The 27,913-nt window shown below is 49.8% G+C and overlaps 11 protein-coding genes across 11 annotated transcripts; 7 read left to right on the top strand and 4 right to left on the bottom strand.

The window, feature by feature from the left end:
• Positions 1-313: 313 nt before the first annotated feature.
• On the top strand, positions 314-2,162 carry CTRU02_214994 (FAD-linked oxidoreductase-like protein 13; the record flags this gene model as incomplete). Its single annotated transcript, XM_036726495.1, has 2 exons — positions 314-400; positions 462-2,162. The coding sequence occupies 2 exons, from the start codon at positions 314-316 to the stop codon at positions 2,160-2,162; spliced, it is 1,788 nt and encodes a 595-aa protein (XP_036581682.1).
• Positions 2,163-2,450: 288 nt separating this feature from the next.
• Positions 2,451-3,921, bottom strand: CTRU02_214993 (s-glutathione dehydrogenase; the record flags this gene model as incomplete). The annotated part of the gene is made up of 3 exons (XM_036726496.1): positions 2,451-3,419; positions 3,477-3,709; positions 3,768-3,921. The coding sequence occupies 3 exons, from the start codon at positions 3,919-3,921 to the stop codon at positions 2,451-2,453; spliced, it is 1,356 nt and encodes a 451-aa protein (XP_036581683.1).
• Positions 3,922-5,336: 1,415 nt separating this feature from the next.
• CTRU02_214992 (uncharacterized protein) lies at positions 5,337-6,288 on the top strand (the record flags this gene model as incomplete). Its single annotated transcript, XM_036726497.1, has 2 exons — positions 5,337-5,940; positions 6,038-6,288. 2 exons carry the CDS (start codon positions 5,337-5,339, stop codon positions 6,286-6,288), a joined length of 855 nt encoding a protein of 284 aa, XP_036581684.1.
• Positions 6,289-7,314: 1,026 nt separating this feature from the next.
• CTRU02_214991 (nadh oxidase) lies at positions 7,315-8,826 on the top strand (the record flags this gene model as incomplete). Its single annotated transcript, XM_070206344.1, has 3 exons — positions 7,315-7,508; positions 7,594-7,853; positions 7,913-8,826. 3 exons carry the CDS (start codon positions 7,315-7,317, stop codon positions 8,824-8,826), a joined length of 1,368 nt encoding a protein of 455 aa, XP_070059987.1.
• Positions 8,827-9,445: 619 nt separating this feature from the next.
• Positions 9,446-11,479, top strand: CTRU02_214990 (nadh oxidase; the record flags this gene model as incomplete). The annotated part of the gene is made up of 3 exons (XM_036726499.2): positions 9,446-9,570; positions 9,629-10,367; positions 10,421-11,479. The coding sequence occupies 3 exons, from the start codon at positions 9,446-9,448 to the stop codon at positions 11,477-11,479; spliced, it is 1,923 nt and encodes a 640-aa protein (XP_036581686.2).
• Positions 11,480-12,257: 778 nt separating this feature from the next.
• CTRU02_214989 (gpi-anchored cell wall organization protein ecm33) lies at positions 12,258-13,725 on the bottom strand (the record flags this gene model as incomplete). Its single annotated transcript, XM_036726500.1, has 3 exons — positions 12,258-12,498; positions 12,574-13,618; positions 13,677-13,725. The coding sequence occupies 3 exons, from the start codon at positions 13,723-13,725 to the stop codon at positions 12,258-12,260; spliced, it is 1,335 nt and encodes a 444-aa protein (XP_036581687.1).
• A 1,446-nt stretch (positions 13,726-15,171) lies between these two features.
• CTRU02_214988 (monodehydroascorbate reductase) lies at positions 15,172-16,964 on the top strand (the record flags this gene model as incomplete). Its single annotated transcript, XM_036726501.1, has 2 exons — positions 15,172-15,487; positions 15,544-16,964. The coding sequence occupies 2 exons, from the start codon at positions 15,172-15,174 to the stop codon at positions 16,962-16,964; spliced, it is 1,737 nt and encodes a 578-aa protein (XP_036581688.1).
• Positions 16,965-17,776: 812 nt separating this feature from the next.
• CTRU02_214987 (exopolygalacturonase) lies at positions 17,777-19,273 on the bottom strand (the record flags this gene model as incomplete). The annotated part of the gene is made up of 3 exons (XM_070206343.1): positions 17,777-18,564; positions 18,615-18,745; positions 18,792-19,273. 3 exons carry the CDS (start codon positions 19,271-19,273, stop codon positions 17,777-17,779), a joined length of 1,401 nt encoding a protein of 466 aa, XP_070059986.1.
• A 1,847-nt stretch (positions 19,274-21,120) lies between these two features.
• On the top strand, positions 21,121-21,762 carry CTRU02_214986 (uncharacterized protein; the record flags this gene model as incomplete). The annotated part of the gene is made up of 2 exons (XM_036726503.1): positions 21,121-21,286; positions 21,335-21,762. The coding sequence occupies 2 exons, from the start codon at positions 21,121-21,123 to the stop codon at positions 21,760-21,762; spliced, it is 594 nt and encodes a 197-aa protein (XP_036581690.1).
• Positions 21,763-21,856: 94 nt separating this feature from the next.
• CTRU02_214985 (acyl transferase) lies at positions 21,857-23,398 on the bottom strand (the record flags this gene model as incomplete). Its single annotated transcript, XM_036726504.1, has 2 exons — positions 21,857-22,262; positions 22,323-23,398. 2 exons carry the CDS (start codon positions 23,396-23,398, stop codon positions 21,857-21,859), a joined length of 1,482 nt encoding a protein of 493 aa, XP_036581691.1.
• A 2,470-nt stretch (positions 23,399-25,868) lies between these two features.
• CTRU02_214984 (uncharacterized protein) lies at positions 25,869-27,713 on the top strand (the record flags this gene model as incomplete). The annotated part of the gene is made up of 3 exons (XM_070206342.1): positions 25,869-25,997; positions 26,050-26,184; positions 26,232-27,713. 3 exons carry the CDS (start codon positions 25,869-25,871, stop codon positions 27,711-27,713), a joined length of 1,746 nt encoding a protein of 581 aa, XP_070059985.1.
• Between the last annotated feature and the right edge of the window lie 200 nt (positions 27,714-27,913).

Genomic DNA, 27,913 nt, shown 5'->3' with positions numbered 1-27,913 from the left:
AATCTTAACTAGCTGCCGCAACTAATGCCAATCGACCATACTGAGCTATCAGAAAAAATTGGGTGCCATGTTCTTCGAAGACGCTAATCGCCCGGTTAAGCGACTGGGCATAGCGCAAAAAGAAACGGGCACAATTGCCCGAATCCTGAACATATTAAAGAAGACATGGATCTGTCGACGGTACCCATACTTATAGTTGATCACCTGCTTTTCTCTCCTGCAAGGCCTAGCACCGATCTTACATTGTCTGCTCATCTTTGTCACTCAACCAAAGTCTCCATCCAGCACAGTTTCCCTATTTTAAGTGGAAAATATGCGATTGAAGGCGGTGTTATCTCTGGCCGCCCTTCTGGGAGCTGTTAATGGTCAAGTCCTGGAGGACCAGCCAAAATGCAAATGCGTGCGTTGACGAATACTTCTTCCCCTTCCCTGAGGTCAGAGTTCGTAGATTGATATCCCACAAGGTACCTGGAAAATGCTGTTGGCCAGATAATTCATCTTGGGAGGCTTTTGATCGTAGCGTCGATGGGAATCTCATCAAAACTGAGCCGGTCGCACAATCCTGCTACGATGGCCCAGAAAAGGACCTGGACGAATGTGCGTACGTCTCCAAGATGTGGTCGGATCAAGATTTCCAAACGTCAAACCCCATCGGCCGACCATATCCCTACAACATCACCTGTGCGCCCGTCGACTATGCGACAGGTCAGGTCCCGACTAGCTGTTCACTTGGTCCTCTGCCGACGTATGCAGTCAATGCGACGACTCGTGATCATATCCTCGCTACTCTTGCTTTTGCCCGCCAGCATAACATCCGCCTTGTCATTGCCAGCACAGGTCACGACCTTCTTGGCCGCTCGGACGGCTATGGCAGTCTTGAGATTTGGCTGCGATACTATCGCAACAGCATCGACTTTCAAGATACATATGTCCCGGCAAACGCCTGCTCAAAGTCTGGCTGGGATGGTAGCGCAATCCGAATTGACGGCGCATATCAATGGCGGGACGTGTACAAGGTCGCGAAAGCAAACAATGTCATCGCTGTTGGCGGCGGCGCCGTGTCCCCTGGCGCTATCGGAGGCTGGCCTTCTGGCGGCGGTCATGGGCCTGCGACTCGTAACTACGGACTGGGGGCTGATCAAATTCTTGAAGCAGAGGTGATGCTTGCTGACGGACGCGTTGTTGTCGCCAATCACTGCGAGAACACGGATCTCTTTCGAGCTCTCCGTGGCGGTGGACCTGGATACGGCATTGTGCTCAGTACCACCATCAAGACACACCCCAACGTGGACATCGTTACAGCGCACAAACTTGCTTTTGCTCCGCTGCAGCAGACTGCTAACAACTCTGACCTCCTCGATGCCGTGTCCGTTATGCTCCAGTCATACCCGGACCTCAGCGACGCAGGTTTTGCAGGGTATGCCTACTGGTTCCGCAACTTCCCGACCGTATTCGTGGGCAACGCCACCTCTGGTTACTCCCACGGCTTCTGGACCATTGGGAAATCGAAAGAAGAGGCAGATGCCGGGTTCGCAACTGTTCGTGAGGCTCTGTCCAAGTTCCAGGACCGGCTGTTCATCTACGAGAGCTTTGCGACTTACAATGACTATTGGTCCTTCTACGAGACTGAGTCGGGGCTCTATGATCCCACCGGCGATACGTCCATCGTTACGTCTCGAATGGTTGATCGGTCAGCGTTGGCGGAGTTCGGCCACGTTCGTGAAGCCGTCGAGGTGCTCAGTGGCAAGCCAGAGGAATTTGCATCCAACGTGGTACTTCTCGTCTCCGGCGGACAGGTTTTTGAAGATGCCAAGGACACGACCTCGGGACTGCACCCCGCCTGGCGGAATTCTTCATACGTCCTCATTACCGGTCGCAGTATCTCCAAGACGGCGAGCAATGCCGAGCGTCAGGCGGTTCAGGACGACGTGACTTACGTCAAGGGCGCCGCTGGCAAAAGGCTAGCGCCCACAACTGGAGGGTACATGAATGAGGGCGACCGGCATGATCCCGACTACATTGAGACATTCTATGGTTCCAACTACGAGAGTCATCTTGCGGCGAAGAAGAAATATGATCCGTTGCACCTGTTCTATTGCCCTACTTGTGTGGGCTCTGAGGCCTTTGTTGAGCAGCCAGATGGACCATTGTGTAGAATTTAGAGGCCACCGTCGGTTGAAACCATTTGAGATCAGTTTCTATATCAAAGCAATACTTGTTTATGTTTTTGTTGTATATTTTCGGCCCTTCGCACTTTTGGTTACTTTAACAGTGATTATCACGGTTCATTATGAGAAAAAGCCCAAGATTATTTATCTTAATAACATCATAACTCATTGAATATTCGACCGTAATTGCTATCAACTAACCGCCTCCCATTGCCATTACTTCTTCAAGTACCTCCATTCATACCGCTAGCTTTAATACTTCGTAAGCTCAGGAGCCTAGCTTTAATACTTCGTAAGCTCAGGAGAACCCTCGGCCCTTGGTAGAGAGAACTTGGTCTCGACGAAAATCTTCTGGATACCGTCCTCGTGCTTCTCAAACTTGTAGTAGACCTTGTCGAGGTCCTCAAGCCGAACGCGGTGCGAGAGCATCTGATAGACATCGAGCTCGCCGCTCTGGATCTTCTTAAGCAAGTCTCCCCAGTACAAATGAACAGGGGCCTGTCCGTTGCCAATCAAGCGGATACCACGCTCCATCAAGGAACCGATGTTGAAGTGGTTCGTGTACCCGACGTAAACGCCCGTGATACCGCAGCGGCCAAAGTTGCGCACGCCCTCAATCATCTCGTTGACAATCTCACTCGTGTCTGTCTCAGCACCGATGGCCATCTCAATGGTGTGAATCCATCCCTTGGGATACTCGCCGGCAACGCACTCAATTCCGGCGTCGGGGCCCCGTCCTCCGCACAGCTCCTTAAGTTTCGACACAACAGTCTCCTTGTTGGTAAGACCACTAGAAAGCTTCTTGTAATCAATCAGTTCCAGCTTGTCTTGGTGCTCCTTCGGCCATCTCGACTTGACAAAAGAAAGACGGGGCTCTGTGTCGATAAAGATGACCTTGGACGCGCCTTCGCCAAGGGCGAAAGCGCCCGCCATTTGGCCGATGGGGCCGGCTCCCCAGATAGCTACCTGGTCGTTAGGGTAGACTGCGGTGTCCTTGACGGCGTTGTAAGAGGTGGCGAGAACATCGGAGAGGTACAGGGCCTTCTCATCCGGTACGTCTTCGGGGATCTCGAGCAAGTTGACGTCTCCGACAGGGACGCGGACGTACTCGGCCTGACCACCAGCAAATCCACCAGTGAAGTGGGAGTAACCAAACATGCCGGCGGTCTGGGAACCGTACATGGACTTCTCCATTGTGTTGGAGTTTGTCCTCTCGCACTGAGAAGAGAGCTTTTGTTTGCAGTAGAAGCACTGAAATGGTCAGTCATAAGGGTCCTGAGGCAATGCGTTTGGTTTCTTGTCACTTACGTTTCCACATGCAATCTGGAAGGACGCGACGTAGCGGCTGCCAACCTTTACATTCTTGACAGCGGAGCCGACTTGATCGACGATGCCGCAAAACTCGTGGCCGAGAATGTCTCCCTTGTTCATCTGCACAACCGTGCCGTGAAGAAGGTGGAGGTCGCTACCGCAGACAGTGCTGCCGGTAACCTTGAGAATGACATCACTGTCCTCAAGAATCTTGGGCTTGGGAACATCAACTGCATTGCATGTTAGATAAGGCGTAACGGCACCTAGGTGGTGTAATTGTTCACTTACGAATCTCAACCTTGTTCTTGCCCTGCCAGACGAGTGCCTTCATGAGTTCGCCGCTATCGCCTGTCTTGTTGTAGTTTGTGACATCCTGAGCGGTGATGGAGTCATCCTGATGGCCAATGACCTTTTCGACCGCATAAGCTGCTTGTGTTGCCATGATTGGAATTGATTATTAAAGTGTGCAAAAGATGAGACGGTAAAATTCTGCTTTGTCGGTTTTTGATTGTCACAAAGCCTTTGACTTATATCTGACTTTTGAAAAAGTGAAAACGTGGTTAAATAACCACGTAACCGGTCAGTCAACGACTTGGCTCAGGCCATGCACAGAACCAGATGTCGTGTAGAACGGGAACCGTCTACACGGTTGGGCAAATAGTAAAGCTCCATGACGGGCACCGGCGTCATTTTTGACAGGGAGCCGACGTCATGAATACCGGAAGGGATTGTAAGGTAGCGGAGCTCATGAGCTTGAACCAATGAGAACGACCGGCTTGGGTCGGATGGCGCGTTGATGTGGACTAGAACTGGACAAGGCTGAGCGATAACTTGTCCAAAAAAGGACATCTGGGAAGGGGATGATAGCTGGAACCGAACGGCAATTGCATTGCGCGTATGGAGCACCTATGCCAATCGACATGAGGGGACAATATCGACGTCAAGACATTAGATGTCAGGGTTGAGTAAGCCGGCAGTTAGTCGAAATAAGAACAACTTCCCGAGATATGGGTGGGGGTGGTGCCTCTAGGCTCCAGAACGATGGGTAAAGCCAAGCTCGCCACTCATCTGATGAACCTCGTCTCTTTACCAAGTCTACTAGTTGTCGAGGGGTAAATTGTGTGATTAAGAGAGAGAATCAAGAAGGAAACCAGCACAGGCTGAAGTGTAGAACAAGACCAACATGTTGGGCGTTTTATCTCAACTTTACCTGTTCATCAAGGTTCTTCTTCATCACTAGGGTAATACTGCCAGCCTGCAGACGGCTTGCCTCTCATCGTGTCTTTCATGTGGGAGTGGAGAAGTTCTTATGAAAGACGTCACCATGTCGAAATCGAGACCAACTAAGATTATTCGTAAATTTATGCTTACTCAGATTGATGATCGCCATGCGCCACAGCTACAATCATGACCAGCCACATCACCCGCCACATACTCACATGTGAATAGCTCACATGATGGATGAGTTGGAGACTTTGGGGAAAATTGGAGATGAATCGGAACCTGGCTTCCGTCCCGTCGTGCCGTCTGTGAGGGGAACGCGGAGGTATCAGGGATCATGTTTTGGGGGAACGGAGTAATTAATCTGGTGCTCGTTGCATTGTATGCCACATTGGCATTCGGGAAGCTCGACTCAATATGGCAGTACGGAACATGAACCGTCCGCAAAGGACAACAATGCCACTCAAGCCGTCAATCTGGCCTGATGGTTCTATTCGCGCCGGTATATGAAGAGCGCATCCCCTCTTGAAATGTTGTGTGATGATTCAAACGAACTGAACTGAAGCACGGTTGCAACATTTGGTATCTTCTGTTTGATCTTGAGCGTCACAAAGTAATATCGCGAAGCCTGTCACCATGAAGTTCGAGTCACTTCCTCTCGCCGCCACTCTTCTGGCTGGGGCTGCTTCGGCCTTCCAAATCGGCGGCAAGCCAATGCCGCAGCCCAAGACGACAATGGCCGACAACTTTCCCTGGCGTGACCCCTTCACCTCCAAGACGACCGACTCTTACAGTCACACCTGCGAGGCGTCCAAGACCTTTGCCGCGACGCAGTACACTCTGCATGATCTCTTCGAGAAGCCGCCTACCGGCCTGTTCCACTGGGGCGACGGCCTCAAGACCTTCTTCTCTGGCCGTGAGTACCCGGGCGGTTGGGCTGGCCTCGACCGTCACATGTACGACCGAAACTTGCTAAAGATGGAGTATGCCGACCTGCCGCTCCGCGTTCGCGAGTGGATTGAGGAACAGGAGCGTGTTGAGGACAGCAAGGGCAAGGGCCTCTTTGCCATCTTCGACAAGCCCACCACTGCAGAGGAGAAGATCACGGACCTTGTTGTTGTGCCCAAGGCCCCCAAGGACGTCAACCGTGACCTTGACCAGAAGAGGGTCGCCATCTTTGCGCCCGGCGCTCTATATCACATTCTCCCTCTCTTCGTCGCCGAGGGCAGCGATTGCCAAGGTAAGCGACAGAGATCTGTCATTCCTCTCTGATACTACTAAAGCGCATTCATGCTGCAAAACACTTATTAAGTGCGATACTAACGGGTGAACCACAGCGACGCTCACCAACCTGGAGAACTACAGCCCCACCGCCAAAGACGCAGCTGTGGTGGCGTGGCCCATCAGCCACACCCGGCCCAACATTGAGGAGAAGAAGAGGGACATTGAGTTCACCATCAAGGCTCAGGTTCTCAAGATCAAGGAGAGCGCGAAAGAGGCCCAGAAAGAGGCTGTGGAAGAACCACCCAAGGCGGCCGAAGACGCAAAGAAGGCTGCGCCATCGGAACAGGCCAAGGATGAATTGTAGACGGTGGTAGTTAGGTCATTGGTGCATGGGTAGCTACAGCCAGAGTTGCTGAACAGCCGGAGATTATTACAGTTGTTATCTAGAGGAAGAGATCAATATTGCAGCCCCAAGCCTTTAACAGTTACAAAAACGCGAGAAACAGTCATCCCCTGCTTGAAAGATACACCGGCCAACACGGGCATAGTGCTAATTAGTGCATGGCTTTGGGGAAAACAAACGGTCATTATTAATCAAGCGCCAAGACGAGTGGATTAGTGGGTACGAAAGATCACTCCGTCTCGTCCCACTCTGCATTAATAATCACCAATTGAGACATTTTCTCCGTGGAGTTCCGTGGAGCGCCGATCCCACGGTGGCTGAAGCTACCCCCTGAACTCCATGGCGTTGTCACTGATGGTCATGGAGAAGGACATTGGGCTGGGTAAGTACTGTGCAATATCAGGCCTTGAGGGGAAATCCTGATGACTTACTGGGTTGTAAACTAATTCAATGAATCTTGTAGGTTTGATACCAAAGAATCGAGCTTTAGTATTGGCGCCACTCAAGGTTAAATTCATATGAGTGATTGAATTGGGAGTTTCAAACCCAGTGCCAGGTAAATCACAAAAGGCAGTCTGTGTGCTCTATGGCTCCTCCGACCAAACTTCCGACTATGCCACGGTGCTCCGCCGGCTTCCGTGCCGCGTTCTCAACGCTCCACGGAGTCCATTTCACGGCGACGTGAATCCCGATTCGGTCGAAGAACGGTCGAAAGACAAGTCATCAGCACTGCACAATTAATTACATGGTTTGAATTGGCGTGTTTTGAACCACCGACGATGGATTCATGTCATGGGTCTTTCTCCATGGCAAATACTCCATGGCAATGTCACCCATGAGCGGTGTCTGGCATTGAACGTATAAATAAAGACCTCTCAAGCTTCTTAGGACACATTTTCATCATCACCACCATCTCCATTACTCGTCACAGACAATCCTTTACTTTGAACAGCACCCTCAATTCAACAGTTATCACAGCCCCTCAAGATGTCGACCCGCTACGAAAGTGAAGCTGCCAGCCCGGAGCCACTGGCTCAGCCCCTCAAGTTTCCGTTTTCCAACAAGACGGCCAAGAATAGATTTTTAAAGAGCGCCATGGCCGAAAATCTCGCAACTTGGAGTAGCAACGAGCTGTCAAAACGTGGTATTCCTACTCCCGAAATCGTCGAGATCTACCGCCGGTATGTAGATTTTGTTCAGTGGCCTAATAACATAACATTATGGGCGAATTCGTATGGCCAGCAAACTGACAAAACTTTGAAATAGCTGGGGTGAGGGTCCGAACAACTTTGGTGTTGTCATTACAGGAAATATCGACATCGAGTTTGACCACATGAGCGGCCTCGGCGACATGGTCATCACGCCCGAATGCGAACCCGAGGGAGAGCGTTTCGAAGGCTTCAAAGCCGTTGCTGCAGCTGGCAAGGCAGATGGCAGTCTGCTGCTGGGACAAGTCACACATGCCGGCCGACAAACGCAGAAGAAGATTCAGCCTAATCCTATCTCGGCCTCTGCTGTACCGCTCGGTTCGTGCTTTTCTCTCCCCCTCAATAACCATTATGGCAATCATACTGACACAAACCAGAGCCAAAGCTGGGCATGGAGTTTGGCAAGCCGCGCGAAGCAACCAAGGAGGACATCAATCGCGTCATTGAGGGTTTCGCCCACGCAGCAGAGTATCTCGAAAAGGCTGGCTTCGACGGCATCCAGCTGCACGCGGCTCACGGCTACCTTATTGCGCAGTTCCTGTCGCGCACTACAAACCACCGAACTGACGAGTACGGCGTGCAGACGCTTGAGAACCGCACTCGCCTCATTGCCGACATTGCCAGGGCCGTCCGCGCTCGCACATCCCCTGATTTCATACTCGCTGCGAAGCTCAACAGCGTCGAATTCCAGGAAGGCGGCGTCACCCCCGATGAAGCGCGCGAGCTATGCGAGTCTCTGTCGCACCTGGGTTTTGATTTTCTCGAAATTTCCGGCGGCACTTACGAGGCGCTCGGCTTGACCTGGGATAAGGAGTCTACGCGCAAGCGGGAGGGCTTCTTCCTGGAGTTCGCCGAGACGGTGGTCACTGGACTCGGCGATCGCGATTCGCGTAAAACAAAGGCCTACATCGTAGGAGGCATGCGAACTGTGGGGGCGATGGTGAAGGCGCTCGACATCGTCGATGGCGTAGCTCTGGGTCGACCCGGTGCTCAAGAGTTCCGCATCGCGTCGGACATTCTAGGGGGCCGCGTGACGGGAGCCATTCGCCCGGTCCAGATGATGGAGGATGACTTTGGGTTCGGAATGACGGCGGCTGTCACTCACATTCGTCAGGTTGGCAAGGGACATGAGCCCTTTGATTCGAGCGATCTGGCGTCAGTCAAGACTTTTGCCGAGGATATGCAGGCCTGGTTCCAGAAGGTTATTGCTGACGGTGACAAGCTTGAACACCATGGCGGAGCTGACTTCACTGGAAAGACGCTGCCTTACGGAACAATTGCGGCGGCTTGAGAATAGGAGATGCTTATGTTAGATTGTTTGGAGTTTGTCTTTTCGGTAGCATTTAGACATTGCTTTTATAGAAGAGCCAACTAGTTTCATATACCTAGCGTGCAGTAGAATACAGATAGTTACTGGGATATCCGGACTGTACTCCGTAAGCCAATGAGAGTTCGGTGAGCGGTGTGAATGAAGAAAACTCGTTCATCTGCCGATGTTGAATGGGAGCTTGAAAACCAGACATTGATCGGCGAACTAGCACTGAGTGGTCAGAAAAGACCCGGGACCAGGGTATTGTGGCTGGGGCCACTAACGCCATCCTTCCACTCTGGATTTGTAATCTCACATTTACTGTACGCCCATCCCTGCTTCGCATCATCTCTAATGCTAATCCAAATAGTGACCTTCAAATATGTTTTTACATCTTACAAATTAAGGCGATTTCCTTAGTTTCCACTCAATTTCCCGGACAACAATCGAAAGAGTATTGTTTGGATAACGAAGCCAACATGGAGACATCTTCATCGCGCCGCAAAGGTGAGACGGATTGTTAGAGCCGTCTCTCAACGCATTCATTGCTGACAAACGTCCAGCCTGCGACTTGTGCTTCGTTAAAAAGATCAAGTGTGACATGCTCAAGCCCGCGTGCTCGAACTGTTCACTGTATAAGTCGGAATGCCGAACAACTACAATCCGACGCAGGCCACATCCGGCCAGAGAGCGGGCACAACCGCCTACACAACATGAATCAGAAGAGTGAGTGCCCTATAGATTGCCAGTTACCCTGATTAAATCTGACAATATTAAAACTCAGTACGAACAAAGTCTCAGAATTGGAAGCTCGCCTAGCAAGGATGGAGAAGCAGTTACAGCAAGCCCTCAATGTCAACAGCCAACTCCTCAGCAACACCCTGCCACAGTCGCCACCCAACCCAACCACGACCCAAGTATCCTCAGAAGGCGGGGACTCGACAGACAGCATGGACTTCATAGATCCCGTGTCCAGCAGTGGGAGTCCGAGTGAATGGGTAACGGAGTCCGAGAAGCCAAAGCTGCCGCCGCTTGAGGACATCGTTCCCGTGATTGACGAATTCTTCAACCGTTACAACGCCGTCATGCCAATCTTTGACCAGCCAACGTTCATGCGTATGCTATCCGATTGGTATATGCCGTCATCACAGCGATCCACAGCAGTATGGGCGGCTGTCCACATTGCCCTGGCCCTTGGGTACCGCTGCACGTTGAAGGAGTCTGGTAACCTTGACGCACTGATAGACGACGAAAAGGTACAATATCATATGCGGAATGTGCAGACAGTCGTTTCCGATTTAGTCACCCGGGAGGAAGATCTCCTAGGGCTTCAAGTTCTGCTGGGAATGGTCGTCTTGTTTCTGGGAACCAAGGATCCTAAGCCGGCTTCGGTTCTGATTGGCACCGCTATCCGTCTGGCACATCGCATGCATCTGCATGACAAGGATTCACTGCAATTCTTCCCACCAGAAGTTGCGCGGCACAGATCCCGACTCTTCTGGATAACGTACGTTATGGACAAGGTATGTTCAAAGGTGCGCTTTTTGGCCTTTCCTGGTAAAGCTAACCCGCGCAGGATATAAGTCTGAGAACGAAGACGCCGTCGTTCCAGCTTGACGTGGACATTGACCTGCCGCTACCCGAACAACAACCGGAAGACCTTGCGGGTATGATGTACGCAAAGAACGGCTGCAAATTCAACTACTTTCGCGCTCGAGTAGAACTCAGCCATATTTCTGGCAAAGTTTATGACCAGCTCTACAGCACAAGGGCGCGCAAAGTGTCGGCACAGGACAGACAACAGAGGGTGGCGAGGCTGGAGACCATGTTGGAAAACTGGCGACGCAATATCCCGTCAGAATTCCAGCTGGACTCGTTGCTCCGTTGTGTCGACGAGCTCTCCATCGTGCACATGTCGTTGCTCTATCACGGATTTTTTACGGCGATGGTCATGGCGCATGGTATTTACTCGCACGACGCCGACTGGGTCAAGCGTATAAGCTCATACAGCCGGGCCACGATACACCACCTGGACGCGACGCCGATAGCAGCGTGCAGTGGCGCAAACCCACCGTTGCCGGTCGGATGGGCCAAGTGCGTCGAGCTGAGCCGCAGCTGCATGAATCTTTTCGTCAAGTCTCCAAAGACGGACTGTAGCATCTGGTCGAACGCTTGTGCGCATTTCTCCGGCCTCATCATTCTTCTGGCCAATATGTTCGTCTTCCCAGACCACCAACTGCTCATAACAGACAAGGAGTTGGCCAACCAAGCGCTGAGGTTGTTTGAGTTGATGCTCTCCATGAACCATCAAGATTCGTTTTATCGGCTCCATGAAGTAGTCAAGGAGCTGTACCGGCGGGCAATGGAGACTGTGGATGAAGTTACCCAGAGGCGAGAGGAACAAGCGGCAGCGGCGTCAGAGTTGATAGATACGACATTGCCGTTCGGGACACAAATGGAAGACGAAGTAGAATTCTTCCGAGGCGCTGAAGGAGTGGCATTTGATAAACAATTCACGGGAGAAGTCACACCGGCGTCATCAGGTAACATGGGACAGTGGAGCTTGGATTCTTTACAGGAGATACAGAATGAGCTGGGCCAAGCGGCTGTATTAGTGGGATCTAGCTACTGCTAAGAAATATGCCACACAACTATAGGGAGTATTGGAATAGAAAAGCAAAGAAATGGAAAAGCATCAATTCTGGAAAAGTTAAATTTGACTTTATGTTTGACAGAAATGTTTATTTGGTAGCAGCATAGATACCTGAACGATGGAGCGCTAGAGTAAAGTTGTGGTAGCAGAAAAGCCTTACGGAACGGGTTCGCTCGGTGCAAATCTTTCAACAGCTTAAGGGTTATAGTGGTAGTTTCCAGATTATATCCAATGCCGTTGAATTCTCACCTTCTTAGAAATCGCAATCAGTGTAAGTTATTCAGCCGAGGACTTCTTAGTGACATGGATTTTCCTTCGGCGAAATATACGACCGAAATTCCAAAAAAAATGAACGAGTGTGAACGAGTGTATTTCATTCATTCAAATGGCTCCTTATGGTTTCGAAACTGGTTGTAGGCTTGGGCATGATGAGAACCAATACCAACTAGGTCTACAGCCGCGGTGGCCGCGTGATATACCGCAGTGGGCCAAAACCGGCTACGTGAAAACAAGCAGTTGGAACCATCTGACGGTGTGGAGATTTCCGGGCAATGGTGTTGATAAAGAACCCCTTGGTTTCCAATATACTTGAGTTCGTCATTCACCAAACGTTCAGCCCACACGAACGGTGAACGGTGACAGATTTAAACCAGCTGACAGCTCGCGATCTTAGGCATCTAGAAAAACCTGATGGCTCTCTAGAACCGTGATGATTTTATTTAAATCAAGAAAAATAATTAGTTTAGTAGTTTTACACATCTCACAACATAGCCGTTAATGCTACAACGGCGGAAGCGACGCCGTATATGTTCCACCGGCTTAATTCAAGGTGAACTGCGCTTCCATACCGAGGATCCCGTCTTTGACACCTGTATTGTCCCGGAAATTTTCCGTCATCTTTGTTCTTGCGTAACTTGTCCATATCTTCACAGGAGAAGTCTGAGTTGTCGGAAGAGACTTCGAACCTCATCACCGGCCACTTGCTCTGCAATAAGCCCGAGCTGATCGAAAATTGAATCAAGTCAACAATGGTCACCAAGTTGTCATAATTGGCCTAGCCACATGAGGAAACTCACAAAAAGTAAGATGAAAAATTCGATCCCTTAAACACGAGCGTGTCCATCGCCGCCTGCGGCCACCTCCAGGCTCCGGTGCTGGTGTTGGTTTCTCCCATGTTTGTAAAGAAATTGTAAGACAATGCCGGGTTATTTTCTAAAGTGATGCTCCGGGTTTGGGGGGTACCAAATGTATCCCAGTAGCTTCCTTCATTCCCAATGTAATATAAATTAGTGAGCTCTCGATTGTTGCTTATCGTGAGAGAATTGGTCACCGAAAATGGTATATGTAGTTGAGTAAAAGAACTTTCCGTGACAATTAGGTCGGCAACAGTATCGGGAGCTGCGACATAATTTATTTGACGCATACCGGAGAGGCTGAGTTTACCAATGTTGCTGCCTGGATAAGCAGCACTGAACATGTCGAACGTGACGTTGATGTCCACCCCAGCAATGGACAAGTTGTCGATGCTTTTGCACACGATGGTGATATTAGAAACCCCTGAGCTTTTAATCTCCACGGAACCCAAGCTTGCTCTTTTGTTGCTAAAGAGCCAATCTACGCTCTCGATTCCGGACTCTTGAATAAGTACCTTCCCGTCTCTATTCATAATGATGGGGAATCCTGTGGGTCCCCACGACAATCTTCTCAGACGATAGGCGTGATCGACCTCAAGCCCCCCAATACGAATGAGGCTTGGGAAAGAAAGCGATTCTGTTGCCCTTGTGTAAATCTGAACATCACTGCTGACAGTCTCCAGGGCTGGGAGTGATAGATTCAAGGCAGCTGCAGGATTCATTTTCCCCCTAATGTAGAGGAACCCATTGACTTCTCTCAGGTCAGGGGCAGAGAAAGAAGATATATCCGCAACCACAAGAGTCCCGTCAATCTTCTCTACTCCCTGAAGTGTGATGCTAAGGTTGGGGTCAAACTCGCTCCGTGCGGTATCGATGTGGACCCGGCCAAAGTAGGTCTTGCAATTGCTGAGCTCGTTGGCTTTCGCTTGCGAGTCTATGACAAAATACCCATCTTCGGGGATGGAACAGTTGTTCGCCCATCCAACATCTGATCGACAGGTTAATTAAAAGTCATCGATAGGCAATCCTTTAATCAGGATACTAACCGATAGCGACAAGATATGTCGCTGCAATCAACCAGTTTTGGTATCTCATTGTTGTGGCAGAGGAGGATTTCGTGTATGTCCGATCCCCAAGTGACAATGAACAGGGAAAGAAACAAGCTCGCTTTTCATATGTTGCCCCAAGAGCTACATCGCCAAGAAGTCACGGACTTGCTACCCGAAATGTATGCTCATTTCCTTTAGGTCGCGGCACAGCACAATTTCTACTTTGTCCTACCACTCTAATTTTTTCAGCGCCATCCTTCGACCCCTGAAAGTGGCATGATGGAGCATTATGGGTTAGCCGAAATGCATGCCCTGCCACAGTAGCGGTTAGTCACCTGCTTCTTTGGGCCAGTCAGGCACAAGACTACTACCACGTGGTAAGCTTTCTGCGAGAACCATGCACGTTGTTTTATTATTTTATAAGATCTCAGCCACTATGTATAAGCTTGAATCCTATCTAATTGACGATGCGAGCGATCCCCCAAAGTTTAAGACTTCCAAGGGTAAAGCTTCAGTCACCAACTTCATTGAACAGTCAGCGGAGCACGTGATATATCACGTGCCCCTCGGATCCATGTAAGAGACACCCGTGACAATATCACAATCAGGATATTAATTAAGAAAAGACCTGACTTCCCTATACCTATGCTTTATATGCTTAGTGTTAGAGTAGTAAAGTAAAGAATTAGAAAATCATCAATTCCGAAGAAGTCAAATACTATTTTACGGTCGACTGAAATGCGTGTTTGACAACAGTATGGAGATCTAAACCAATCACATGCCAGATTTAAACTCAAGTGGGTCTAAATCACGGCGTCGGCGCCGGCTTCGGCTCCACTCTCGCCCAGCTTAACCGGATGTTTCCCGGACGCGGGGCTCGGCTTGACCAAAAATTGGGGTTCCGCCCTTGTTTCTCCAGATGTGGGTGAGATTGTCCCCAAACGGGCCAATTAACATCTTGTAATTTCCAAGCTGGCAAGGATTGCGAAGTTAGCTCCCGTCATAGCTACGGCACGCCACACATTGCTCTGTCGCCAGGATGCGAATGTCATGGCGTCATAGCTGTAGCCGTCAATCTCTGGTTGGGCCTGGGAGGGGTTCACGGATCTCTTTATCTGTGGCCATTGGGAGCTTCGCGTGGGTCCAGATAATGCTACTCTGAAGCTTCCTCACCAGATGTTGACGGCCTGACCACAGTCGCTCGCTCCCCCTTTGCTCGCCCAAGCTCCAAGATCAGATCCAGCCGCCATTCCCGATTGCAATCACACCACCTCGAACCTTTTTGTTTGGTCTGTCGGTACATCAGTAGTCGAATACAAAGAAAGTCCCCAAGAGCTTTCGCGCCTCTGTCTGTCAGCGGCCCGGACTTAACCCCTTCACCGCCCACGTTGTCGCACCTGTGACGCTTTGTAACCCATTTCAGTCTTCTGATTGCTTTGCTCCCTTACCCCCCCTTCCCTACCCCTCTTCTAACCCCCTTCCCTCATTCTTCATGCGCACTCCGACACTTTTCCTTCGTCACACAAACAACATCCCCAGGTTCCTCCGACAAACAAGACAAACCAGATCCTTCTCCCAGAGCATTCGAGCTATGGCTGATTACAAACTTAAATCTGTCTCCTCCTTGTCGCTCCAACCGGGCGACAAGCAGGAGGTTGAGGTCGAGGGCATTGAGGGAGCCAAAGTGCTTCTTGTCAACGCCGGCGGCAAGATCCAGGCCCTCGGCCCCAAGTGTACTCATTATGGCGCTCCCCTCGTCAAGGGTGTCTTGACCACTTCTGGCCGACTGACGTGTCCCTGGCACGGAGGTACGTTCAATGCTGCGCTTCTTTTCCGCCATATTTCCAGACTAACAGCTGTGCAGCTTGCTTCAATGCCAAAACCGGCGATGTCGAAGATGCCCCCGCGCTTGACGCCCTCCCTGTCTTCAAGGTCACCGAGCGCGACGGCGCTGTCTATATTTCCGGCGAAGAATCCACCATCAAGGGCGGCCGCCGCAAGCCAAACTTCAAGTGCAATGCGGACGGTGGGACTCAACCGGACAAGATCGTCGTTGTCGGCGGAGGCTCAGGTGCTCTGGGAGCTGTCGAGGGTCTGCGAAACGGCGGCTACCAGGGGCCCTTGACGGTCATCTCGTCAGAGGGATACTACCCAATTGACCGCACCAAGTTGTCCAAGGCTCTTCTAACCGACGTCGACACCCTGCAGTGGAGAGACAAGGCTTGGTACGACAGTGGCTCGGTGGAATGGGTCAACGACCAGGTTACGGACGTCGACTTCTCTGACCGCAAAGTAACAACCAACAACGGCCAGAAGATTACCTACACAAAGCTCATCCTGGCCACCGGTGGAACCCCCAGGCTCCTGCCTCTGCAAGGTTTCAAGGTGCTCGGAAACATCTTTACCCTGAGAACAGCCCATGACACGAAGAAGATTGTCGAGGCCATTGGCGACAAGGGAAAGAAGATTGTCATTGTCGGCTCGTCCTTCATCGGCATGGAAGTTGCCAATGCCACCGCAAAGGACAACTCGGTGACCGTAATTGGCATGGAGAAGGTGCCGCTCGAAAGAGTCCTGGGCGAGCAGGTCGGTGCTGGCATCCAAAAGACCCTGGAAAAGAACGGCGTCAAGTTCCACATGTCTGCGGGAGTGGACAAGGCCGAGCCCTCGAGTTCCGACCCCTCCAAGGTCGGCGCTGTCTACCTCAAGGACGGCACCAAACTCGAGGCGGATCTGGTCATTCTTGGAGTGGGCGTCGCGCCCGCCACCGAGTTCCTCAAAGAGAACAAGGTCATTCGTCTGGAGCAGGATGGCTCTATCAAGACGGATGAGAGCTTCCTGGTCGTCGGCCTGAAGGATGTCTACGCTATTGGCGATATCGCTACTTTCCCCTACCACGGCCCTGGAGGTGACGGTCGTTACACGCGCATCGAGCACTGGAACGTCGCTCAAAACGCAGGACGCGTCGTAGCGAACAACATCATCAACGCCGCTGTGCATCCCCCGCGCTTCATCCCGGTTTTCTGGTCGGCTCTGGGCTCCCAGCTGCGGTACTGCGGAAACACCATTGGCGGCTGGGACGATATCGTGATTCAGGGCAGCGTCGAGGAGGCGAGCTTTGTCGCATACTACACAAAGGGCGACACAGTCATCGCCATGGCGTCTATGGGCAAGGACCCCGCCATGGCCCAGTCAGCAGAACTGATGGCCTTGGGCAAGATGCCTTCCAAGACTCAGCTTGCAAACGGCCTGGACATTATCAGTTTGGGACCGGTAGAGGCGTAAATGTAGCGAACTGGAATAATTTCATGTAATAAGAATCACTTGCGGCGATTAGTTTGGAATTTACATTAATCAATCACTATCATGGTACCGAATGGCAGGCTTCTTTCAAAGCTTAGCGGATGTGTTGAAAAACGTTTAATTCCCTACTAAGCAATTTTTCACTCTTTATTTGCCTCCAAAAGGCGAAAGATGATCTGATAAATTTACGAGTCTGCGCTATGCGGCTTGTTGTGACGCGGGATTACGGATCAATGGCTAGTAGTGCCGTAGGAATAGTTTCTTAGGCTCATACTGGACAGTTTTCCTCATGTCTGGTGAAGATTCTGAAGATAGAAATGCGCCTCCCTTGCCTCTAGTTAAAACACCATTAGCTATAGTGTTGGGAAAGTCGTTCACAACCAGCCTCTATTGAAAGATTTAATCCGATGGATGTATTCATATAGGACGTTTTTATTGAGCCTAGATTCTGTAGCTTTTGGGTCTGCACCAACAACACCTGTAAATAGTGAGGGGAACCTCGTGTCAAACAGCGGAAGACGCGGCAGTCTCGATTGTCAAGGTTGCATAAAGGTCGACCCTTGCAGAGTCAAACCTCGAATAGTCTCAGCTATTTGATGGCCGAGAGGCAAGATATAAAGTTAGAATTCACGGCAAGAGTCGTGGTGTTTGAGTCCTATCCGACAAACTGTCTTCTAGATCGCAAAAGGGCGCAAACATGGATGTGTCTTTCCCTTATTCAGGGTGAATTCAGCCTATGAGCTACCTATTCGATTTGGTATCCTTTTAGATGTCACCTTGGGATGCTCAATCTCTTACCAATCTCTTGCTCCGTAATCTCTCACGTCCCAAGGCGGCTCAATGCTTGCCCTAGCTCCTTTGCACGTATCCTTCAGCGCAGCCTGGGCCTCCTCGCTATCAAAAGGCACGCAAGGGACGCCGAGGTCTCCGTCGATTCCGTCGCAGATTACCACTGCATCGTCTCCACATGGGCTCTTGATGTCGAAGTTCTTGAACTGGATGTTCTTGCACCGTCCCTCCTCGTTCGTGGAACAGCTAACCCGGGCCACAGCTCGTCCCTTGGTTCCACTTGAAATTCCCTTGAAATTCTCAAAGAGAACGTTGCTAACGCTCATCTTGGACGGGAATTTGTTGCAGGTCTCTGCGTCAATGTTGAAATAGCAAGAGTCCAAGAAGATGGGCCAGTCGTCGTTGGCCGAGTAGAAGTTCCGGAAAGTGACGTTGTCCACGAAGCCTGTGGCTACGCTCTCTCCCGCCCAGACCTTAATGCGGGCGCCGTTGTTGCCGTTAAGCATCCATACGTTTTCGATAACAACATCTTTGACAAAGACATATTCTCCCTCGTATTGACCGAGAGATCCAAGAGACTGACCGTGAGAGTTGTTGCAGTACATCGTGTTCACGTGTATGTCGGTGTTGTTGGACTTGGGAGAAAAGCAGTCATCGTCTGAGTCGACCCACACTCGCTCGATCCGGATATGCTCGACGTTAAGGGAGTTGAAGAAGTCTCCATTCTTAGGTTCGACTGTGGCGTTGTTCGACTTTGCTTCAACAATGACGTCGCGGTAGGTAATGTGTTTTGCTGTGGTTGTCAGAAGGGAAAGATGAGAGGAAATGTGTATAAACACCTACATTCGACGATGAAGTTGTGCCAAACAGGCGAGTCCCTCATCAGAATGCCTTCGACAACCAGATTCTCAATATGTTCAGCATAAAAGAGAATAGGGCGTAGGTACGCGTTGTCTGGGTCCAGAATTCTATGCGTGTTAGTTCCGCATGTCATATGTGTGACTCGCGAAGGAAACATACTCGAGTCCTGAGAACTCATTCCACCATCTTTGACCCTGTCCATCAATGACTCCCTCGCCATAAATCTTCACATCCTTGCCTCCCCATTTCCAGAACATGAGAGATCGCTGGAAGGGGTGGTAGAACGCATTGGCCTGCCAGAACTCAACGTCGTTCGTGAATTTAATGGTGCCTTCTAGATGGACGTGGATGTCGTTTAGGAATGTTAGGTCAAGAGGCTTGCCGATTATGAAGGTTTTGTCGGCTGGAAGATAGACCGTTCCGCCGTTGTTGGCGTTCTTGATGGCTTCCAAGAAGGAAGCTGACACATCGTCCGTGTCGTTCTCGGAAGAACGAGGGGTGAAAGTTTTGCGGCAATTGGGGTTCCGCTTAGCGACGGGGTGCTTAAGACGGAACTCCTCGATATTTCGAGGAACATCCGGCACAACCGCCGCCAGGGCCCCAGTGACAAGTGCAAACGTTGCGCAGATTGAGAACTTCATATTGGCACTTGTACCATACAATCTCCCGTCCTGGATACCATCCTCCAGAAGCAATTTCCTGGGACAACATTTCTGAAATATATCTTCTTCTGGTCCCAGCGACCTGCTCCCAACAGCTAACCCCTCACCTTTGGCAGAGCGGAAAATCAGCTTCGTGCATATAAACTGACAAACAAATGTACGATAGTGGAGATAGGAAGCTTGTTTCGCAGTGGCGTTGAGTGATTGATGGACTTTTGGCGATGACGGATAAATACTCCTTGGCGAGACCCATCAGACCTTGCGGCCACGAGGAACATCATGGGATGGTTGTGCTGCCCAGAAGCTTGGAACCTGAGTTCCTGAAGGAATTTCGGATCTTCGGATGAGTGCCGAGAGATCGGCTTCTGTGGATTTCCGGGGGAATAGATGGGTGGGCAGGAATGGTGCTGAATTGGTTGGATTGTCGACATCCATTAACGGATTAAACCACACCGAAGGTGTAGCTGGTGTGTTGGTCTAACAGCCTCTTGGCCAAGGAAAAGACCAATGCGATAAACCTGGTTAACGAGGTTTATTACCCCTCAAGACGCGTATGCCAGGCACAGGAACATGCGGTGTTATTATCCACTTCAGTCTGGGGCTCGTGTTTGGGTGGATGGAACTATTTCTCCGGGGATTTGGTGCCAAGGGCTTGGGAGCTTGGCGGAGGGGCCTGCACCATTCGACTTACGGATGGGACGAGGAAAGAAAATGATAAATAGTAATTATTAGTCGAAGAGAAGAGAGTTGGTTCTCATATATTTCGTCACCCTGTTCCCGAGGCGGTGTGTAGAGGAGGCTGCATTTTCGTAGGCCTAAGCTGTCTCCAATACTATTGGTGTATGCTATGGTGGTCGACTGCCGGATCCATCATGACAGATGCATGTAGTTATGATCAAGACGAACCTGATACTATGCGAAAGCCAATGTGCCAATTGTAAATGATAATTGATGAAGTACCGACTACTGAATGAGGCGTGACACCAGGTTATGACAGATATTTGTGAGATCACAGGGACGGGAGGACCGTGGCGTACAATACAGGCAGTTGTTGGAAACATTTTGTGGACTGCAGTTTCACCAAGTCACTTATATTGCTAATCCTTTAAACACGAACTAGTAATCCCTCTCCTTTGAGTTATGCTATTATTTTTAACAAGACTTTTAAAACTTGCATAAGCTTGGTCACAGTAAAGTCCTTGATATGTTTCACAATAAAATACTCATGGGAGACTAGTCATTTCACATATATTTTGATGGCATGTTAAGGATGTCAAGGGCTTTTTTGGCAAACCCAGTTCGGTCAAAGCCTCCCCAGTTGCATTAATAGTGATGCATGGCACTACAAAGAATGGATGTTCTAGTTCCAAATCATTTGCTTCAGAGGCTATAGGATAGACACACTAACCGAATATAATCTCTATAAATGGACTGGAAAAGACAAACAGCCATTGGGTTGAAGAGTTGAGCCTATACAATGTCAATGAACTGGATGGAAAAACGACTTCATGAATCACTATAATTTAACCAAATCATCAAAAACTATGATAGAGTTTTCGCCCTTTCCAAATATTACACTTCCTCCGGTTGGTTTACTAACTTCTACATATTGTAGTATCCAACAAGAACTTCATCCACTCTCCACATTGTGGCGGAACCCAAAGCTTTCCTATCCTAAATGAGCCTAGCAGCGCTACAACAATGACGTACACGAATCACGCGTGTTCGCGCCCTTAAACTTTCTTTGAACAACTGCTCTCCACAACTAGCAATCAGACCACAAACATCCATGAACCTCTTCAATTGACATAGGACCAAACAGCAAAATGTCTTTTACTCAAGAACTTTGGTCGTGGTTAACCCCTACCTCACTACCTCTATCAAATCCTCCACAAGTCGGCTCCACAACCCCAATAACAAACTCTCTAAAACTGCCCCGACCGGACTCCAAGCCAGTTGTTATCGCTTTCCTTCGCCATTGTGGCTGTCCATGTATCCTCACCTCCCTTCTACAGGCGTAAACCGTACTAACACAACCAGTCGCCGAGAAAACATTCCTTCGCCTTCGTCAGACAGCGTCTCAAAACCCGGGCATATATTTCGTAGCAGTCTCACATTCTTCAGAATCACACACCAAAAAGTGGCTTTCTGAAATCGGTGGACCGGGCGAGACGAACCCTGTCGAGATCATCGTTGACGAAGATCGCAAGTTGTATGCAGAGTGGGGTCTAGGAGTGTCAAGCTTTTTGCATGTTCTCAGTCCCGGGGAGTTGGGTCAAGTGTTCAAGCTCGCAAGAGAGGAAGGGATCAAGAATCGACCTACCGAGAGCGGTAATCGGTGGCAGACGTCCGGAGCCTGGGCTGTTGATGGGCAGGGAACAGTAACTTGGGGTGGAATCGCAAAGGGTGCATCGGAAATACCAGACTTTCAAGATGCGGTGGCCTCGCTGAAGAGCCAGAACGTGTAAAGCCAGGCTATTTTATCATGTTTCTTTAATTCTTATGTACGCGATGAAGACTGTTGAATCCAAAACCATTTCGTCACTGTATCACCAGCAATCATCAAGTACCAGCCGATGACCTTTCCTCGGCATCAACGCCTCTGAACTCGAAGTACATGTTCCATTCTGGGTCCGCAATCAAATCGGCGGCAAGCTCCTTCTCAAAGCCAATGATGAACTCGTTGCCCTCATCATCTCCAGCGGGTGCGCCATTCGTTCTTACGGGGTAGACGACGGCCAATCCAGCTGTGACCGTGTCGAAAGGGAACCGAAATGCATGCGGCCGACCGAAACCAAAGTCAGCCTCGCATGCTCTCACATCACGCCACTCACTTGTGAAGTTGCTCATGGGTGGGAAGCTATCGGTGCGTAGGAACAGCGTTGTCTTGTCGCGGACGGCAGCGATTCCCGTGAGTGCAGCATCAAGATTCTCTTGAGTAACACTGTTGGTGAGTTGACGGATATACCTTAAATTTGATTAGTGGTCGTACAAACATTGATTAGTTCAGGGCAAAATGAATTCTTACCAGGCTAGCTTCGACAATGGTGCCTCTGAGATGACTTCAGCTGCAGTGAGTTGTGGAATATGATGACTCTGAAAGCTCAACGCCACGAAAACAACGTTTTGCTGGATCCGTTGTGGCACTGGCGGATCATGGAAACGCCTTCGCATGTCTACTGCCTCGCCCCAGATAATGTTCTGTTTTAAATCTGGCTTGAAAAGCTTCGCACGGTGTTTTGATAGAACACGCCAGATGTATGCCATATATGCATCATACGTTGAGATCCAGTAACTACCGTCCGTAGGACTCGCAATCCTTTTCAATTCAGCAGCCTTGCTTTTTGGCAAATGAAACAGTAGCCATTGACCAGGCCTATGATCGGGATGTCGAAGAGGAGGCACTGGTCCGTTGACGAGTTGTTCCTCGGGAGGATCCGGCTTTGTAATTCTGGATAGATTCAGACAAGCCGGATCCCAATGTGGAAGGTCTGGATTCCCAGGGGATTTCCAAACAGCAGCGCAATTCTCAGCAAGCTGATGCAATTCTCCTGCCCAACCCATCACGTCATTGGCGTAGTGATGATGGTGCATCATAAGAACCATGCCGCCGCGGATGAATGTTGCCTTGAAAGCCGAAGCCTTCGGTCGGTTCCGCGGCTGTGCTTCGGGCTTCTCGCCGTACGTCATCGGGGGAATGCACCATGTTTTCATGTCCCCAAGCGCTTGCGAAACAAAATGACGCCTCTCCAGATCCTCGAAAGACGGAAATTTACCCTCAGGGTCATCTTCATGCCCGTCAAGCCACTGGACGTGAAATTCGACCGTGCTTTCTCTTGTCTTGTGGAAGCAGAATCCGTTGCCGTCTTGACTTTTTTCGACTGTGCAGCAAAGTTGCCGGCATTGGCTAAGTGTGATTTCCAATGCACGCTTCAACGCCGAAATAGTCTTGGGTTTGTCGTCATCCGAGATCCGAAAAAATAGGGCATAATTGCAAAATACTTGCCCGACGCAGTAGTCTAACGTGGACAGTTTGAAATATTCATCCTGGGGGTCGGACTGCCACCCCTCAGGATGGAGCTCAAAAATTTTCTGCCTTGTCATTTGGGAAATTTAAGTATGACGCCTTGTAGAAATCCGATTGCCCGAATTTTGTGTATCCTCATCAATTAGATCGGACTTTTACACGTTGATTAGCAACAGCGCGCGAAAGCATTCAGACAAAGGCTCACTCAGCGCCGTTTGGGTCTTTTTATTTGCCTGGCGGCTCGTTTCTAAGTAGTGGTGTGACAGTCCACCTAAGCCCAGAACCTAGACGACGAATGGGAGCCCCTGTAATCGTAAAAATGCAACATGCCCCTCTCCGCTGACAGAATATTGTCCATATTGAGCAACCGATCGACCTAAAGGAACGTGGACTTTGCGATTACTCGAATCCCACCGGCGTTGATCTCCGTTCTCAAAGACTGACTTCTTGGAAAGAGAGCAATGAGAGAACATTGCAATGAACGACAAAATAAATGGGCAAAAATTACATATCTCTAACATTTTGAACCTCTCCTCAGACTCAAATTTCCATATGGCTCGCCGTGAGGGTACACTATCGCACAGTAGCTGCTGCTTGAATAGAAGAGTTGGTTATGGGTCGATAGTAGCATCCTCCAGTGAAAACCGCTTCTGGAAATGTCTTCAGTTTCATGGTTAGGCCTTAATCTCAGTAGAGTGTGTAGTCATTGTTGAACGTAGATATGTCTGTTACCAAAATTAAAATGTTCATTTCCGAGTCTTCTGGTGGGGAAGCGTCCTTCTTCTTGTATATATGAATTGAGTGGTTCGGAGTTTTTCAAATCATTTCCCCCCGGCAGTAATTGCATATGCATCTTCTTCATGCGTCGGGGGCTGAACTTAGCAATAAAATTCAAAAATGCAGCATATGTCGTGAGAAGCATTGGACTTCTATATTGATAGTGATTAGTTGAGAAGATCCATACCCAAATCTCCTGCTCTCGTTTACGTGACACAGTCCAACTCTCTTAACACCTTAGCCTGCGTGTGGTTTCTGGCTCATTACCAAACGATGTTTGGACACTCTAATTCTAGTCACCGCTTGTGGTCAAATCACGTGGAATATATAAGCAATGCGTTTCGCTTTTTTTTTTTTTTTTTTTTCTTTTTTTTAAAGATGCAGCTGTAAGGAGTTCGTATGATAGTTTCAGCTGATATGACGAATCTGCAATGTCACTTTCGCAATGTTTTTGAAACTAAGCAATTGATAGCTAAGTTGCTTGGAGTTGCAAGTTACTGGCTTCATGATCTATTAATAAAGTAGAGACTAAGGTTTAGATCATCATCAATTGAACTCATTTTCATCAACAGCAACGCTGCGAACATTTCAACCGAGACCAGGACATTTTTCATTCGGATCTAATGGTAACTCGTTCAAAGAAAAACAATTGATCCGTTCTCATCCGGGACTATGGCCTGCGCCAAGTGCATCGGGCCAAGAGAATGACTGCATGAAACGGATATCACTGTATGTGTGCGAAAGAGGGGCTCTCGCATGTGACGCATTTGCTCCAATAAACAATGTTTGCGGCGCGGGGTCGATTAGACATACATGCAGTAGCTTGAAGGTGGAACGGCAGATTGATTGTGGTAGGATAAGCTCTACACACACTCGGAATAAAGCTTCCCTCTCTGACCTCCTACGTTACCCTGCAGAAGCGGGAGATATGCGGCTATCCCGATAGGAGGTGAGCTCCCCTGGAGATCTGGTTCCAAGACCCAAATAAAAGTTGACGTTTGAGGTCGTTTATAATACTGTGGATCAAAACCTGATTGCTTTTCCAAAGCTTTCCAGAAACATGCAGCCAAAGAGTATGAAAGAAAAGGCGCAAAAACGCAATCGGGATCCGCTTTTGCGTTCAATTCAAGCCTCAATTGGCATTCGATGATAGCCAAGACAATACACGGACCTCTTGAATTGAAAGCTGTTGGCAAACATGTCAAAGACTCTTATCAACAGCCAAGGACAATACTTAAGAGCCAAGAACAAAAACACCTGCCCAAAGCAGTTGGCCAAGGCTACCAGAGTCTCGGTGTGTACGTGGCAAGATGCGGGGAGTCTGGGGCGGAGTGAAGAAGAGCGGGAGGCTGGTCACTCAGATTTGTATGAGTTGCCAAGAATGCCAAGATCAGCGCGATTATCCTCCAAGATATACTTATCTTTTTCCAGAAGGTACGTTTCATTGGCCAAGATTTTAAAGTAACATCGCTTCTTGCGTGATTCCTTTCGCTCGGGTTGAGTTGGTGAGAAGCTGGAGAAAAGGCCTTGATAGCACAAGCCTCCTAATCAACACCGGCCATGGCAATTCACGGCATTTTGAGTCCTGTTTCCTAACATGCAAGATAATAAAGCCCGCATTAACCGTATTATGTCGGTTCCATGGAGTATATATGGGGTTTGACAGCCCACCGTTGGAGCTTATTACTAGCGTTTCCTCGTACCGTTTTCGTGGATACGTTCTTCACAGAGTCATAGTTGCTGTCGAGCTGCTCTGGAAACATCGTCAACATGGTCCGCATCAACTCTATCGCGGCTCTTGGCTCTGCCATGGTAGGCTTGAGCAGCGCAGCTGGCGCTGGTACCAAGGCTGAGTACGCGTCTGGCGAGGTCCATCACCGCATCATGGGCATCAAGATGGTACACAAATCCAATACTTGAGTAGATTTCCTCTGGCTAACCTTTCGTATAGGCTCAATGGGAGGCTGAAATCGCTGCTGGTGAGATGGACAGCTCACGATACCCTGAGCTCGGCTATACACCGTGTGTTGACGGCTTTGCTGCTGCCATTCCCGGCGACCCTCACCACACATTCAGATGCCGCAACGTAGGTACACTTATGCACCTTTGAGTTTTCAAGCTAACAGTTTCCAGGTCGACCTCTACCACTTCCTCTCTCATGAAGCCCTTGGCAGCTGGGGCGGACGTGGCTCATCCTCATGGGGTTGGACGTCCGCTGACGGCAGAGAGTTCGTTGCCATCGGCCAATACGATGGCACTGCCTTTGCCGAAATCAGCAAGGAGGGCAAGCTAGTCTACCTTGGTCGCCTCCCTCAATATGATCGCATCGGTTCCAACTGGAGAGAAATCCGCATTGTCGGTGACATCGTTGTCATTGGCTCCGAAGCCATCCACCACGGCGTACAATTCTTCGACATGAAGAAGGTCCTCGACCTTGACCCCGCCAACCCCAAGAACTTCACTCAAGCTGATCTTACCGGACATTGGGATGAGCTTCCAGTTGGTCGCACCCACAACATTGTCGTCAATCACGAGCTCAACTACGCGATTGCCTGTGGTTCTGTTGGCGGCAATGAGACCATTCGTGTGCGAGGCGACCTTCCCTGCCGTGGAGGTCTTATCTTCCTTGACATCAGTGATCCTACCAATGTCACCAGCCCCGGCTGTGCTGCCGGTGATGGTTATGTCCATGATGCTGAGTGCCTTGTCTACCGCGGTCCTGATGCGCGGTACTACGGCAAGGATATCTGCTACGGCTACAACGAGGATACCTTGACCATCTACGACGTTACCGACAAGAACGGCAATGTCACCAACATCATCTCCATTACCGACTACCCCGGCGCACAGTACGTGCACCAGGGTGTCGTTAACAACGAAACCTGGCAAGAGTACCTTTTTGTCGATGATGAATTCGACGAGCGTGACGCCAAGGTCGGCCCCATGACTCAGGGTCTCCCAACCACTCACATCTTTGACATCAGAGATCTTGAGAACCCCAAGTACACTGGTCATTACGCTGGAAAGACTCGCTCGATCGACCACAACCAGTACATCGTTGATGGGTACCTCTACCAGTCCAACTATGGTAACGGTTTGAACGTGCTTGATGTCAGCAGCGTGACCAAAGACCCCAGTGGCAGCAGCATCTGCGAGGCTGGCTTCTTCGATATTTACCCCGAGGACGACGAGAACGAGGGCGGTGGAACTGTTGCCTTCCTGGGCTCCTGGTCGTCGTACGCCAATTTCAAATCGGGATTCATCTTCGTGCACACTATCGAGCGTGGTAGCTTCGTGGTGAAGATGACTTCCAAGGATTGCCCCAAGCCTCCGGTCTGCAACGCCGACAACTGCCTCCGTTCGTTGCGTGCGTCTCACATTCCTAACCGCCTGAAGGAGTCTGGCGAATTCTGCGGCAACTACACCCGCCGTCTGAATACTGATGAGAGCTTGGTACCCGAGTATGCTGCAAAGGCGTGTGGTGGTGAGAACAAGAATGTCGTGGCGCGTGTCAGCAGTGCCTGTGCTTGTATCCCTACGCCTGCTGTACCTGAATTGCCTAGAACCACCACTCGTCCTCCTGTGCCGACTGTTCTACCTCCTAAGAAGGTCTGAGAGACGGTACATGGTTGTGTGAGGTGATGATAGCCGCTGATTTCAAAAAAGTCTAGCAGCGACTGGAGATACCTAGAAATAATTGAATAATGAAAATCAATATATAAAATATCTCTCGCCATGACTTTTCCATGCATCCCAAGCCATCCTTTGCCGAAAATGACATTGTGAAAGCATAAAATCATGTTGAAAAAGGGGTT

This window comes from Colletotrichum truncatum (genome assembly GCF_014235925.2).
Source record: "Colletotrichum truncatum strain CMES1059 chromosome Unknown Contig_0012, whole genome shotgun sequence".
NCBI lineage: Eukaryota > Fungi > Ascomycota > Sordariomycetes > Glomerellales > Glomerellaceae > Colletotrichum > Colletotrichum truncatum.
This window is presented reverse-complemented; position numbering and strand designations above follow the sequence as displayed.